Below are 16,595 nucleotides of genomic sequence, written 5' to 3' on the forward strand. Positions count from 1 at the left end.
TGTGGCTTGGAGTACTTAACATATTCCAGGTTGCAGTTCAGTTTTTCCCAGTAGCCCTTAAAGCTATGCACCTGTAAGAGACAGAAACACCAGCAAGCTTGAGAGGCTGGACCTGTTGGCAAAACTACCCAGAAAGAAACACACAAGACTTGCTCCAGAACTGGGCTCACCTTACTTCCTCAGCTCTTTCCAGGTGAATACCTCCCTCGGAGGATGGCATTCCCACCCCGACAGGAATTCTAAAATAGACTGAAAGAGTCTTGCTTTCCCCACTTTCTTTTCTACCCACTTTACAGAGAGAGAGCCACTGTTCACGTCCCGAAACTGGTATGACTCCCCCGGGTTAAGGCAAAAGCAGGTCAGCCTGTATTAAACACCTAAGTTATTTCCTCCCCAAAGACTCACTTTTCTAATTTAGGTTGTATCAATAATGCCATGTTCAGTCAGAGAATGTTCATAAGATTTAGAGCACATGGAATAATAGGCTTACTTTCCCTCTAAGCTTATTTACTTCTAAAGGATTTTGTTCAAAACCTAGGAATCAGAAAAGTGAAGTGAACTTCACTTTTAGTTTCATGTTCAGCTGTCAAATACCCTAGAACAAAATAGTTGACATCTTAAGTCTTTGACTTATTGATATAATTGTACTACCCTGAAGCAAGAATGTATCCATCATGTTCATTTTTAAATTAATAAATTATATAATACCTTGTTTAATGTTGAAGGATATACTGATAATTTTTTTTACTTCAATAAAGGTAGATTTATGATACACACTTTATTGCCAAAAATATGCATTTATAAAAGATTTGACTGGGGGCAAGGATGCTATGTGTGGCCATAAAATAAAGTGAGCTAATGCCTACTGAGGTAACAGACTTGGCTTTGTTGCAAAAAAAAAAGAGAGACAGAGAGAGAGAGAAAATATATAATAAAATATTCCTCAATCAAGAAAATTGTCCTTGTTAAATAATACATTATCCAAATTCTTATTGAAAGGCTAGTCACGATTGGTTCAAAATGGATTTTGGAGTATCACTAAAATAAGTTACATAATAATGTTAACTTGCTGTTTTAGAAGCCTGAAAGGCCAGTCCAGCCAAAATCCTTTCTCATGAAGACAGGAAAAACTATTTCTAAGAAAATATAGGGGGGAATTAGAACGCTGGAGTCAGGTCATACTCCCCGCTTGATCTACCTCTCTCACGTTTTTTTTTCCCTTTCCATTTATTTATACTGAATGTACCTTTATCTGCCCTTTGGTATTCCTTGCATAGAAATAATAATAATAAATAATAATAATAATAATAATAATAATAATAATAAAAGCAAATCCTGCCACCATTAGGCAGTATTAGGTCCCTGACAAGAGGTCACTATAGCTTCTTGCTAGTCTACCTCTGGGTTCAGGCACGCTGCTGCCAAAAGCCAGAAAACTCACTGGTGTTGTGATGACATCTAGTGGTCAGTTCAGCTATTAGCGCTGCCTACTTTGCCACAGGAGTTTTACCCTGTGGTCAGCAGAACCCTGCCCAGGACGAGATGTGGGAGGGGAGGAATGCTGGTGTCCTTCTACCTGTCATAGGGCCTCTTCCCCTCAGGCCAAATGCCATCTGCCTCTCAAAGGACCCGAGTCACACACTCACACTGTGGCTCTTAAGAAGAGATTTCTCCCAAACTTCCTACCTTCTCCTCGCTCCCCCATTTAAAGATCTCTTTTCTTATACCCTTTTCTCAGCTGCGAATAAACAAACAAAATAAGTCCATGAACAAGCTTCAAAAGGGCTCACGAATGCACTGACTATATGTAAAATGGAGTGTGTGTTTGTATAACACTCTTCTGGGAAGGTCTATAGTTTGCACCAGATTTTCAAAGGAATCCATAGGCTAAAATAGTTCAAAACCACTGAGTTCGAAGGAAAAGGATATAAGTTTAATGCAATAAGAAACACCATTAGCCAAAAGTCCTAGAAATATTTTAATATAAACTTATAGGTCTTTTAAGGAGGTGACTGGGCCGGATGTTATACTATAGGTATCAAGAATGTACAGAGAAAAACAATTAGTGCCATATGTTACTACATGGTATCTTTTTAAGTTATGAAAATTCATAGAGATCATTGTAAATTGGAAAGTCTATTTGGAAGTCTGGTTAATAGATAAGTCCCAGAGGATGAAAATGGATTTGAGTAAGTAAAGGACAAGGACAGGATGTTCCAGGTGGGGCTCTTGGGAAGTAAGCAAAGACTGAGAGACCCATATGTGGATTCTGGGTTTAGACAAGAGGGAGAGAATTAGAGAAAGCAGAGAAAACAACCAGCAGCACTTCATTCTCTATGATGAAAATATCTGCCTCTAGAATTGACTCCAAGCTTCAGCAACCTCCTGGGTCCCATCCCTTAGAGATTTAACTGGTTTGGGGTATGACCTGAGCCTCCTGAGACTTATAAATTCCCAGGCAACCCTAATGATCAACCAAGGCTGAGAACACTGCTTGAGCATGTCCAGGTAATCCCAGTCCCCCTCCCATTCTCAAACATTTTTCTCAATCTACACCTCTGGTTTAAAGGCTGATGGAGAACCAGCTGTCTGAAGCCGTGCGATCATGTTGTTAAATAGGAGACAGCATTAAAGAGGGAGTTAGGGCCAATCTGTGAAGGATCTCAAATGCCAAGTTAATACCAGTATGTTCATTAATCCAGAGAATAAAAGAAGCTCTAAGATAAAAATTTAGATGTTGCAACACAGTATGGGGGGAAGAGGGGTTTATAGCCCAAATTTATAAAGAACTCATACAACTCAACACTAAAAAAACAAATAATCCAATTAAAAAATGGACAGAGGACCTAAATAGGTATTTCTCCAAGGAGGACATACAGATGGCCAATAGACATTTGAAAAGATGCTCAATGTCACTAATCATCAGAGAAATGCAAATTAAAAACCACAATGAGATATCACCTCATACCTGTCAGAATGTCTATCATCAATAAGTCAACAAAAAAGTGCAGGCAAGGATGTGGAGAAAAGAGAACTCTCGTGTGCTGTTGATGAAATTGCAAATTGTTGCAGTCACTATGACAAACTGTTTGGAGTTTTCTCAAAAAATTAAAAACAGAACTACCTTATGACCCAGGAATTGCATTTCTGGGTATTTATCCTGAGAAAACCAAAACACTAATTCAAGAAGATATATGCAACCCTATGTTCACTGCAGCACTATTTACAATAGCCAAGATATGAAAGCAACCTAACTGGCCATCAATAGACGACAGGATAAAGAATTGGATGTACATGTATACAATGGAATATTATTCAGCCATTAAAAAAAATGAAATCTTAGCATTTGCAATGACATGGATGGACCTAGAGTATATTATGCTGAGTGAAATAAGTCAAACAGAGACAAATACCATATGATATCACTTACACACGGAATCTAAAGAACAAAATAAATAAAATGGAAACAGACTCATAGATACAGAGAACTGGTGACTGCCAGATGGGAGGTGAGTTGCAGAACTGGGTGAAAAAAGGGAAGGGATTAAGAAGTACAATTGGTAGTTACAAAATAGTCGCAAAAATGTAAAGTATAGAATAGAGAATATGGTCAATATATTGTAATAACAATGTATAGTGCAAGGTGAGGACTAATCAGGGAATCGCTTCTTAAATTATATAAATGTCTTACCACTATTCTGTATACCTGAAACTAATATAATATTAAATGTCAATTCTAATTAAACAAACAAACAAAAAGAGCAGCACAGCACAGTAGCTGGTAGGAGAGAAACAAAAACTAGAATCCTTGATCCTGGGTCTGTTCCTCAATTTCAACATCCGAGAAGTATACTGAAGGCATCCGTCTCGATAGATAAGACAAGAATGACTTTACCGGCCTGGTACTCTGTTTCTAATAAGTAATGTTTCTTTGTAGCATCATAAAATTATGTTTTACAATATTAATTAAATTCGCCATAACTCATTGTCCCAGAATATATGCTGTGTAGGAAAAACTCTTATTTTTTCTGAACAACCGTCTATGTACAGAATACTTCACTTCTGGTCACCAAATGTATCAGATTTTTCCCCAACATCCATCAATTCTCCAACATCAGCTGGGTGTCCTACAAATTAATTTAATTCTGACACTCTCTGCCTAGAGATAGTGTTAGATGCCACAGGTTAAGGGCTCAGCCCCACAAAATTTGTCCTTCTCTTCAGATGCCAATGGCAAGTCCAGGTTGTCATCTGTGCTTCTGACTGACCATCTATAAATCGAAGATTTCCAGAACCCCCTCCATGGGTTCAGTAATTCGTTAGAGTCGTTCTTAACTCAGAAAACCAGTTTACTTATTATAAAAAGTTGCAACTCAGGAACAGCCAAAAGGGAGAGATGCATAGGGCAAGGCATGGGGAAAGAGGCTCAGAGCTTCCATGCCCTCTCCAGGTGCACCACCCAACCCATACCCCACAATTTCATCCAACCCAGAAGCTCTCCAAACCCCTTAAGTTAGGGTTCTTTACAGGGGCTCCATTACTTAGGCATGATTGATTAAATCATTGGCTACTAGTGAATGAACTCAATATCTAGCCAGTCTTGCCTCAGGAGATGGAGAATGGGGGTGGGGCTGAAAGTTCCAACCCTCTAATCACATGCTTGGTTCTTGAGGCCACAGTCTCCACAGTTAGGTACTTTCCAAAAGTCACCTCATTAACATAAACTCAGGTGTGGATTGAAAGGGGCTTGTTATAAATAATAACAGACATTCTTCTCACCTTTGTACTTAGGAGCTATTTCAGGAACTGGGAACAAACACTAAATATTATAACAAAAGATGTTTCTATAGCCTTTATCACTTAGAAAATAAAAAGGATTTTAGGAGTTCTGTGCCAGGAACTATGGATGAAGACCAAATAGATATTTCTAGTTATAACACAATATCACATACGTACAAACTGAACTTTGGAAAATCAATTAATATTTCCTACATAACCTATTGAGATTTCTGGTATGCTACATAGTTGTCAGAGCAACAATTCTAATTTTTAAAAAATTGTCATCTATTACACTGTGATTGCATTGATATTTTGGATCTCTAAAAATCTTTTATTTAAGTGATGGTGGCTGGCTGTATTGGAAGGGTCAAGGAAAAGGTGTCTTTTGTGTTTCGCTAAGTAATTAATTATACTCATGCTCTGCCCAGTTAAAACAGTTTTTTAAAAAAATTTTAAGTGAAGAAGCATAATTAAATAAACAAGTATCTAAGAAGACCAGCCCAAGTGTCAACTACTCATTTCCCATTGTTCAGGGGCATTTAGATGCCTGATGGATACCTGTAGTAACACCTTCACTTCTGAGAGGCCATAAGTGGGGAGGGGCTTTAAGTCTTTCTGGCCTTCCCAATCTCTGGGTCAGGTAGTTAATAATCTCTAAACAAATGATTAACTAAAAGACTTCCTACTTTATAAAATGAAACTAAAGATGTCTGGCTTAAAAATACTTCAGTAAAAATATTACATTTCTCCATTTGTGGTACACTCATTCAACTTTTATCTTTATGTTCAAGTAAGTTATTGTTTCTATTTTTGTAAATCCATACATGCTTCCTGTGCTTGGACAGTTTTAATAGTTTCTCTTCTCACTATAAAATCAAGGGTAATTTTTAACCGTTTATAAAAGTTGCCACTTCCCTAGAGAAAACCATGTTTGAAGAAGGGACAAAATCATTCTTAGGAAGTTCCCTCTTGATGACATTCCTTTTGAGGTGAGAACCTTGTTTAAATATATTTCCTGTTTCATTTTTCAAATTCTTGTGGAAGTCATTTTCTAAAGTTAAGGTCTTTTGTCTTTCAGGTGACAATCTTCTAATTTAACTAGTTTATGTATCCTAACATGTTCATATATTAAACATTTGTAAAGTATTCCGTTTTACACTAAAATTATTTGCAGAGAGCAGGAAGAAAGTCCATATCTAGTTCTATTTTCCCTTCCCTCTCCCAAGTCCTTATCAGGGCTGTCATCTACCAAGGGGAATGAAAGCAAGTGTGATCAGAATACACAGGGGTCTCCTGGGCCTCATGGAAAGTCTGGCAGCAAGCATGCATTCGAAAGGTAACCTGATTCAGGTCATAGTGCTCAGAGCCAACTCCTATCAGGTAAGCATGGCAAGACAGTCTTTTAACTGGGGCTGGGAAAGAAGAGCAGAGGGTGGGATGTGCCACGGCAAACAGGTTTGTCACAATATAATTAAGCTGGGACTTGGGGGTAGAAGAAATAGGTCAAAGGCAGAAGCTTATAGTGATGGGTATTATGCTAGCAGAGATGAAGAAACAAATGAGAGATATCAAGACCAGGTGTCATGTGAACTGGAAGGTAATGGTTAGAGTCTCCCAGGCTGAATGACTAGGGTTGGAGTAGGGGAGCTCACCATTTTATACTTAATTTTATAAAATTTATTAAGATTTTATTTAAATCATAAATCTCTTGTAATAATGTAAATGATGACAACTTTTTTGAATATCAATTTGGCAATAAGAAACAAAGGCTATAAAAATTGTCATAGTCTTTCGCTCAATAGTATTCATGTGGATTTTACCTTATAGGAATAAATCCAAAGGAAAGCTATCAGTATAAAAATATTCACTGCAAAATTATTTGTAATAGCAATTTAAAAAAAAAAGGATGGGGCCTGGAGACAAATTCTGTGTCCCAAAACAGAAGAATGATTATGTAAATTAAGACATAGCAACCCAGTAGAATCCATGAAGTTATTAGTAATCATAATTATGAAGTTTACATAGCAACATGAAAATGGTTATGATATATTATAATTTGTAATTGTTATTAAATACCTCTAAATTGTTGTTACTACTAGATAAAAATGCATACTTACGACAAAGACTAAGGGGAAATAGGGAGAAATAGACAGTTTATATGGACAGGAGCTATAGAATTGTGGGTGACATTTGTTTCTTTTTAAAATTTTCTTCACTAGTTTGTTGTTTGTCCATTAAATACATTATGGATTTGGCAGGATGAGTGGTAGAAGCAGAAACAATATAATGAAAGGATGGAGGCTCTCAATAAGAACCTTTTAAACTATTAATCAAATCTCTCTTTTCCTTTCATCTTCCTACCTTTGTAGAGCTTTTCAGTGGTCTCATGCTTCTACCTAGAAATGCCCCTTGTAAGTTTCTCCTTAAAGCAGCCTTCTTAGGACCCAAACCAGAACCATTAAACCAGCCCTGTCAGCCCTCTCTCACCCCCAGGGCATCACTGTGACCTCAGACACCCACGACATTCCCCCAGCTGCCTAGGCCCGGCTAGATCCTTTGTGAATCCAAAAGAATCAAATGTAAATAAAAGGCAACAGCACACCGAGCTGCCTGCTGCCAAAGGTTGAGATTTCCCAGTACACACCAAACTATAATTAACAGGAGGCAATGCCAAAAACAACAAAGGAGCTTTAAGAAAACTGTGCTAAAATACTCCCCCATTTTAAACTACATATGCATTCTTTTCTACTCACCCGCCCCACCCCATTCTCCCTATTCAGAAGCTTCTGAAACCACCAGATTGCAGAAAGACACTAACAGCTACTGCTTAGTGGGCAGGAAGAAGGGATACAGACACTTGACTGAGACCACATACAGAGCCAGTGCAGGACACTCTTGAGAAACAGAAAAGCTGTTCTTAGAACCAAAAGGAAATTAAATAATCCCACCCAGATTAATTAATGGTTTTAAGATTCTGTGTCTGTGTGCACGTGTGTGCACATAGGTGCACTTGAATGTTTTGAGGGGGCGATAGCATAAATGAAGTGAAAAACAGCTACCAGGCCCTCTAAAGATAACTTTTGAGAACTCTTCCAATACGAGCTAGTTTGAGGCACAGTAGAAAGTACTAGCTCTACATGGTTTACACTGAGCCCTATAATTCCCTATCTTCAGAAAACTTCTCTCTTCAAAGAGCATTCCTAAGAATTGCCAAAATATCTTCCTTAGCAACTACTCAATCACTTAGGAAGGATTTTCTAGAGCAGGAGTCCCCAAACACTGGGCCACAGACCTGTACTGTGGCCTGTTAGGACCGGGGCCACACAGCAGGAGGTAAGCGGCAGGACAACGAGTGAAGCTTCATCTATATTTGCAGCCGCTCTCCAGCACTGGCATCACCACCTCAGCTCCACCTCAGATCATCAGGCATTAGATTCTCAGAGGAGCACCAGTCCCTGGTGCCCAAAAGGTTGGGGACCGCTGTTCAGGAGAACAGCCCTACCCCTAACCCCTGTCCTCCCTGACAGTTCACAATCCCTTTTGGAACCACCATAATACGCAGGGCAGCAGAAGTTTAACCACTGTCAAGTGTGGAGGCAGCAAGGAAGGCACACAAGTCTGTGCTTTTGCCTCTAACTGTAAGGGACTTACCTTCATTAGAGGCAATGTGATCTCTTCCGTCGCAAGGGTTATCCCAGGAATTTCCTATGATGGGAGAAAAACAGACAGACATACAACTGCTAAATGTATCAACTGCCACAAGCTCAAGGCTTCAGGAAGTGTTTTCCGCACAGAAAGCAGCTGAGGGCAGCTTCCAGTTTGCTAACCTCTACTTTAAATAAACCTTGGGGTTTATAAATAACAGTAAACACAGTCTGTCTCTTGTCTCAGGAAGGGGAATATTCTTTAAAGTTATGATTATGTTAGTTGGCAGTATCTCTAAAGGAAAGAAGACTAATGAAGAAATAGAGAACGGTATATTGTTTATTTCCATTTGCACCATCAGTGTAATAATAAAGGGAATATATTCCATTTTTGCATTCCTTCCTCTTCTCTTTCATTTAAATGTACTGCAGTAACTCCCACTTTACTAGAAGAAACCAAGATTAACGGGATTCTTATATGACTTTAGTGGAAATTTTTTCTGTACTTCATCCTCCATCATAATTCAGAGCTAAGAGATCCCCATAAAGAGTATATGCAGCACTATCACCATGACAAATGTAAAGGATATGCAATTCATCTCAGGAAGTCCCAATAATAACATTCTGCTAGTTAGTGAGCATTAAAACAGACATTTAAAAGGATAAATTTCCAAAACTGCCCTTTATTCACTGTTATTTTTAAAGTGTTTCTACATGAATTATGTATATTAGCCTCTCAACGAGTTTTTCATTTACTAAAAAAGCAAATAATATATGAGAAAATAGTTTAGAAGATGATATGTAGAAATAAAATTTTATATTTGTTTTGAACTTAAATACCCAGGGTTTTACTGACATACAGTATTCCTGTGAAAAGGGAGATTGCAGCAAGGAAGAAATAAATTTCCAGAACATCCGAACAACTGAGTTCTCCACTGTGAGAGTAAAAAGCCTGATAAGAATCCTCTGTGTGCTTCACTTATCACTGCTCAGCAGCAGAGGATACTTCAAAAAAGTATTAAAATTTCACTATAGTTTTAGGTTATAAATAGCATCTTAAAATAGGTATTACAACTCACACAGCTACTGTTATGACAACTGCAATAAACTTGTTTTGTGAAAGAAAATAGTTATAACAAAGCTAATTGTTTGCATAGTATAATTCAGGATTATCAATGTGTAAGCATACCATATTTTCTAGTATCTTGAATTTGTAAGCATATCATACTTTCTAGTATCTTGAAATAACACTATTTATTTACAAAAATAAACTGCCTTCATACGGAGGTGTGAAATTAATGTTCTCTATTGTGACAAGTGTTTATTAAGGGTGTAGCATTAAGAGCATTCACAGATTAGAGAAAGGAAAAATAAATAATTTACATCATTGCATAAGCATAGATTTATAAAATTCCAGGATTAGAAGAGACCTTTAAGGTAACCTCCAACCACAAGAACTTTAAAGCAACTTGGTAATCCCTAAAATAAGCTTAGTACACAGAAGTTATAAATTTGTTTTTTTTTATATTGTCCTTCTTGTAGGATGTCACTCTATATGTCCACAATAGCTCCTCTGCCTCACAAAGTTAGGAGAAATGCAAAAGTGAAGATTTGCCTGTCAGGCTGACACTCTCACACAACATCCAATTAACACGTACTGGCTCTTTTAAACACAACCCTGGGAACTAGAGATCCTGTCGCTGCCTCCCAGAAACTGAACCTGACAGGGCAGGACAATGAGAGAGAGCAGTGGGTGGTGAGGAGAGGAAGCTGAGATGTGCATTTCCTGACCCTGGGTGGTTTAACCTGCAAACTTCCTGCCACATTACCACAGCGTCTGCATGTATATTCACAAGGTTCTTAAAGAAAACAGTGAAGACATGAAGAAGGAACAAGCTCAGGGCTTCCCATTATAATTCTACAGTTAAGCATGAAATTTTAATAAGTCTAACAGTAAAAGACAAGAGGAAAGGGCCTTTAGGAAAACATTACCGTTGTGCATACCAAAAATTTAGAAATTAATCAAACACAAATGATGCCTCTTCTTAAGGAATGTATTTAGTCTAATAGAAAATGAGAAGTGTCACAATTTATCCTAGTACATATTTTTCCCTAGGCCCATGTTACCTAAATTGAATTTATTTTTCTAAATGCCTTTTTGATATGAACTTCCGCTTCAAGACTAAGTGTAGTTCTAACATCTAAATATGACAGGAGAAGAGGCAGAACCTTTTTTAGGGGATGCCTGTATGTGCTTTTCACTTTTTGATCCAACAAAGCTCAGCTTATTGTACCATGTTCAAAAAAATATGTACACAGTTTTAGCTCGGCACTTCCTAATGAAAAAGGAGGGAGTCTGGCCCAACAGGAAGAAAAAGTTAAATAGAATGAGTTTGCTCAAGATGACTGACTTTTACTGATCATAAAGCTCTAAAGATATTACAGATTTTCTTTGTAAGGCTAGAAAAAGGGGTCACGAAGGTGCTAATCTACTAAGTAAAGAGAACCACTCAGATTAACAGCAGTGGCCCAGCATTCCTCACTTATAACACCCTAAGAAATGTTTTAATCCACTCTATGTGCTAATAAAATTAAAATACTATTTGAAGATAATAGAGGATTATTTCTGCTTGGTAGTAGGAAAAGTAACAAAAATTCTGTACCTTCTCCTTCAGTTCTGTTTTATATAAATACCTTTGGCCAAGAGCATGGATTCACTATTATTTTTCTTCCAGAAAACACCAACTCAATTTCTTATCAGTCAAAATCTAAATGAAATCACAACGTTGGTCACTGTGACAGGGATGTCCTACAACTGACCCACAACTGTGAGTCAATTTTAATTACATAAGGAATACGAAGCATTAACTTACTGCATTCCAAGTGAGCACAGAGGAACATGGCAAAAGTTTGTCTATGTCACTTGTCTCTGAGTATATGCTCCAATATGAAGAAGCTGAATAGGTTTTTGAAAGAAAAGGAATAGACATGGTTTAATAACAAGGCAGTAGACGGTAATTTGCCAGAACAAGTAAATCAACAGGTTTCCATCCTCTAAATGTTAACCATTATGTTTTATCTACTTATTACAATGTTAAGGTTCTGCTTTTGACAATGAGAATAATTATTTTTTAAGATTATTTAACACATATCTATCCAAATGGCATTATAACACTTCAATAAGAACCAGCCAACACAAAACTAAACTAAGAAAGTTACATTTTACTGAAAAAAAAATCACTAATGAGGTTAGAGAATCAAAATCATATCATATCTCATCAGTCTCTGAACAGCCACAGCTCTTCATAAAACCACAAGAGAATGAAATTTAATTAGCTGCTGAATGCAAGAGTTAAAAAAAAAAGCTTCTCACCAGCACTTTGACATGTTGAAACATCAATTTACTATTTTCCCTCAAGTAAAAGGGTCAAGGATTCAACTTAACATGTAACACCAGCAACACCTACCAATTATAAATTCCTGAATGAGGTCAAATGAATGGCAGGCAGAGACATTCTCAGAAATCCATTGAATAATCTTTAAAAAGTAAGAAGACAACTCTGTTAATATTTAAATCTGCACCTTGGTCCCACCACCATAGAAGTATAAAATATACATGAATCTTTTAAATTCTATATTTATTTTGGAATTGTCTAAAAATACACTCACTTCTATCTATGCTATCTTCAAGATACATAATGCAAGACTGCATGCATAAAATGGTATTATAAATGAGGTCCTTTTTACACATCTTTTTAATAAGTGCCCTTGGTGGGATCCAAATAAGCCTTCCTCAACCCAATGTTTGTGTTTGCTACAGGAGGTCATATTCTAGCAAAGTACCAATGGGAAGAGCTATGGAATACAGGAGAAAAAAAATCCACTATGCTTGGAGACAGCAAACCTGGGTCTGAATTCTAGCTCAATAATAAGTGCAAACACTGTCACACTATTTAAATTTCATGAGCATCACTGTACTGTCCTCCCAAGGGAGAGATAATCCCTGAGATATATCAACAGCTCTAAGTCACCAAAACCATCCTCACCTGCTGGAGGAATAAAGCCCCTCATTCCCTACCTTAGAATTGATGGGTACTATAAGGCTTGCCTAGCCATGAGTATACTCTCACATTTCTGCTCCTACCAATAAGTTGTTTTTATTTCCAAACCTCTTCATGCTAACTGTGCTTATTTTCATAATTAGGTAATTTAATAAACTATTACCTTAGACAAGTAAAATATGGGTACAAAAAGAGTGCTGTTGGGTCAATAAAATTATATGCTTTGGAAAGACTCAAAGGCATGTCTCTAAAACACTTACTAAAAAACTAGGTGTAAGTGAGACAACTATAAAAGATTGAGAAAAAACTGCCCTATATACACAAATTGCTTTGAAATTATTGATCTCCTTAGGAAAAAAGTAACAAGAAATCAGAGACAACACATTACTAGTGGTTTTATGTAAGAAAAATAATTTTGAACTTCAATTAGCTGATATACAAATAAAGGGCCTTAATTTACATCAGAAGATGGGTGAATAAGTGTACATTTATATGTTTTAGGTTAAAATAAAGTATTTAAGATATCTTTTTTCAATTAACCAACCATCCCAATTAAGTCTAATAAAGGGGTTTCTCTGACTTCACAGGATAGCTATAAAATTAAATGACAAAGTATGTAAAAGTGCTTTGTAAACTATAATGTGCAATTTAAATGCAAACTCTTTATTGAAAATGTAATAAATATATACCACCAGATTTTAGTCTATTTGACGATATACACCAAATATAGAGAAAGTGAAAAAGATATTTGAGAAACTCATTATTTACTGAGTACTTCCTTAGACTACTGATATACCTAAATATTTATTCACGACATGGAAAAGAGTAGTCAAGGGAACAGATATACCCTCACCATAAAAAAGGAGCACAAGAGAAGAATATATTCCAGTAAGGATAGAGACCATAACCTCAATTAACTGTTAACAAATAAAAATAACCTCTGTTCATTTTCAACCATTAAAAAAATACATTTGATACTGTCTACTTGCCAATTTTTAAACGTAAGCTATGTTCTCACCTTGGCTTCCAGGAACTGTGGGTCTTGACCACATGAGAGCACACAGTGCAACACGGCTATCTTCTCACAGTCTAGCCGGGTGTTCCACAGGAACTGCAATAAATAGGACTGGTTGAGGAATGCTCTATAGAGCTTTCCAGAACACCAATTCAGTACCAGGGACCCTGAGAGTGACTGCAAAGGACTATGAGGTAGCATATCAATCACTTCATTGTTTCCTGGGGGGGAAAAAAGATGTAGATTAGCAAATAAAAGGACTCCTCTTCCAACCGAACATTAAAGTCAAAAGAAACCCAAATGAAAAAAAATAAAATAAAAAAGGAAAGGAGGGAGGGAGGGAGGGAGGGAAGGAGGGAGGAAGGAAGGAAAAGAGAGAAGGAGAGAGGGGGGAAAAAACCCAAATGGACCATGTTCACAAGAAAAAAACTACAGCTGTACCTGTCAAAAACAGACTGTGGCAGATCAGGTCTGGATGTTGAATGTTGAGTAGATGAAAGAAATGACCAGGTAAGTAAACAGCCACATAATAGTCTATAGAAGAGAAAGGTTTAAGTCATCTGCATGCGGTAAGAGTTGTACAGGTACAGATAAAGCCCAGAACTTCACATTATCCCTGTTTTTTTTTTTTTTTGAATCTTTTAAAACACAAAAGTTTGACCAATGTAATAATCATCTGTCTGATATCAGTACATTTCATCTTACTAGCCATATCTCATTTATTTCTATCTGTGGCTAATTTTCTTCAGACATTTAACCATGATTACCTTAATTTAATCTGTAGTTTTGTTTCTAAGTGAACTGTGGCTTTTTATGAATCTCAATGGTCCTAAGAGCAAATTAGAATAAAAATATTAAGCAATGTAAATTATTCTATAATCTGATAGACCGGGAATAGCTTATAATGAGAACTTCCTTCATAGTTCCTGCCAGTTTCGGGCAGCTCTAAAATTTAGTTTCCTATGTTTGTCCACTCATCATCATCACCATAGTAACAGTATAGTTGTCATCATTATTGTCCTCATCACCATCGTTTTGTGTAGAGAAACCTTAAATGGATATTCATCAAAACAACCTCTGCAGGCATTATGACACTTATGAAGTACTAATTTATTTTTTTGCATAGCTAGCTGCCTAGAATTCACACCTTCACAGTCCCTGCACTAGATATTTTTGTATCAAGAACATTTGTACACAGATTGAGCCAAGGTTTAAAAATAGATTTCTGGAGAAGGGGAGGGTAGAAGTACCAATAATTTTTCTAGGACTTTAGGAAAACAAATTCACATGATAGTAGTGAATTTCATTTGATGAAACATTTAGATTATAAGTGAGCCAGCTGGAATCTTATTTTTCTAAGAAGCAAAGAAGTATATGCTAATCATTTGCATAGAAGGCATTTTGTGCATAGGAAAGGAAAGAGGACATAAAACTCTAACCGGTTTACTTATAAATGTCCTTTCAGTCACCGTGGATTAAGCGATGTTAAAGTACTTAGCAATAATATAACATAATTATGACAAACCTTAAGTATAAAAACACAATAAGAGGGCAGTTGTTCCCAATCTTTTTGGGACCAGGAATCTCATTAGATCCTATGAGAATCTAATACCTGATGACCTAAGATGGAACTCAGGTCGTGATGCTAGCGCTGAGGAACAGCTGCAAATACAGATGAAGCTTTGCTTGGGTTGCCAGTTCATCTCCTGCTGTGTGGCTGGGTTCCTAACAGGCTATGGACCAGTAGTGGTCTGCAGCCCAGGGGTTGGGCATCTCTGAAATAGGGCACAGTGGTAAGTGTTTGGGCATCAAATGACCTAGGTTAACCAGCTAATTAGGATGGTACTATATCCCTGGAAGAGGGGCCTATGGATATACAGAAGGTGTTTGGGGTTGTCACAATCATTGGGGCACACGGAGGATTCCTACTATCATTTGGTGAGAGAGCTCCCAGGATGTTAAATCCCTCAGTGTTCAGGACTGTCACCCAAAGAATTATTGTCTCACCAAAAATGACAGGGAGAATATCCTGATTATCCAGGGCACCAATGTTTTTAGAAGAGGGAGATTTGACTACAGAAGACCATATGACAAAAGAGACTGGAGTGATGTGGTCACAAGGCAAGAAAGGCCAGCCTCTAGATGCAGGAGGGGGCAAGGAAAGCATTCTTCCCTAGAATCTCCAGAAAGAACCATTTCTGCCCACATGTTGACTTTAGCTCCTCAAGATTCATTTCAGAATTCTGACGTCCAGAACCATAAGAGAATGTTTGCATTGTTTTAAGTCCTAAATTTATAGTGAATCATTACAGCAGCAATAAGAAATATAGTGCCCCTGATAAGAGAAACTAAAAGAAGCTTGAACACACATCTCAGCCTTTCTGAGCCTCAGTTTCATTATCTGAAAAATGTGGAGATCATCACCAAACAGAATTGTTGTAACATAACTTAAGTAAAACAGTTAACATACGAATATAGTATTCATTTTTAAAATGGTAGCTTTTTATTTATAAACATATCTTTCTCACATAGAGGTGCTTGGGGGTTAATAGAAATTTCAAAAAAAACCCTCTATTCTTTAATATTTTAATCAATATAAGCCCATTTTAAAAGGATGATAATTGAGGGAAATTGCACATAATTAATAGCAAAAAATACATGACTCAAAAAAACAATATTGTCATAAAAATTACCTCTAGAACAGGTTTAATTGGGTACAATTTTGTGCCTACAAAGTAAAGTGTGTTTAAGAAGGAAAGGATAGCTTATTTTCACAAAGCTCTAGTATTTCTGCCCTCTTCGCATTTTGAAGGTCAAAGATTAAATCATGCCTGCCCTTTTAAAGAATCATTCCCAGGGGTTAAAAAAAAAAAGGAAAGATACCTTTGACCTCACAAAATGCTAATTTTTTTTTTTTTTAGTGGAAAGTTTCCCACATCATTCTTGAGGTGGGAGGCTGATATAGCATTGCTGATAAGAATCAAGTCCCAGACCCAAGAAATCTTGTATTTACCTCTCTTAACACAGTAAGCAATTGCATCAGGCCTCTCTAAGGGAATTTCCCAGTTTTAGAGCTCATGATAAAATTTGCCACAT

The 16,595-nt window shown here is 37.0% G+C and overlaps 1 protein-coding gene across 1 annotated transcript in view; it reads right to left on the bottom strand.

The window, feature by feature from the left end:
- The window catches only part of GSAP (gamma-secretase activating protein), a 54,547-nt gene that overhangs the window by 18,446 nt on the left and 19,506 nt on the right, over positions 1 to 16,595 (bottom strand). Inside the window, exons 9-13 of the mRNA XM_025041917.1 lie at positions 13,941 to 14,033; positions 13,503 to 13,720; positions 11,891 to 11,960; positions 11,297 to 11,379; positions 8,431 to 8,484 (exon numbers count right to left, since the gene is read on the bottom strand). Of these exons, the coding sequence (XP_024897685.1) occupies positions 8,431 to 8,484; positions 11,297 to 11,379; positions 11,891 to 11,960; positions 13,503 to 13,720; positions 13,941 to 14,033 (518 nt within the window). The remainder of the gene's footprint in view (positions 1 to 8,430; positions 8,485 to 11,296; positions 11,380 to 11,890; positions 11,961 to 13,502; positions 13,721 to 13,940; positions 14,034 to 16,595) is intronic.

This window comes from Pteropus alecto, unplaced genomic scaffold, assembly GCF_000325575.1.
Source record: "Pteropus alecto unplaced genomic scaffold, ASM32557v1 scaffold109, whole genome shotgun sequence".
Taxonomy (NCBI): domain Eukaryota; kingdom Metazoa; phylum Chordata; class Mammalia; order Chiroptera; family Pteropodidae; genus Pteropus; species Pteropus alecto.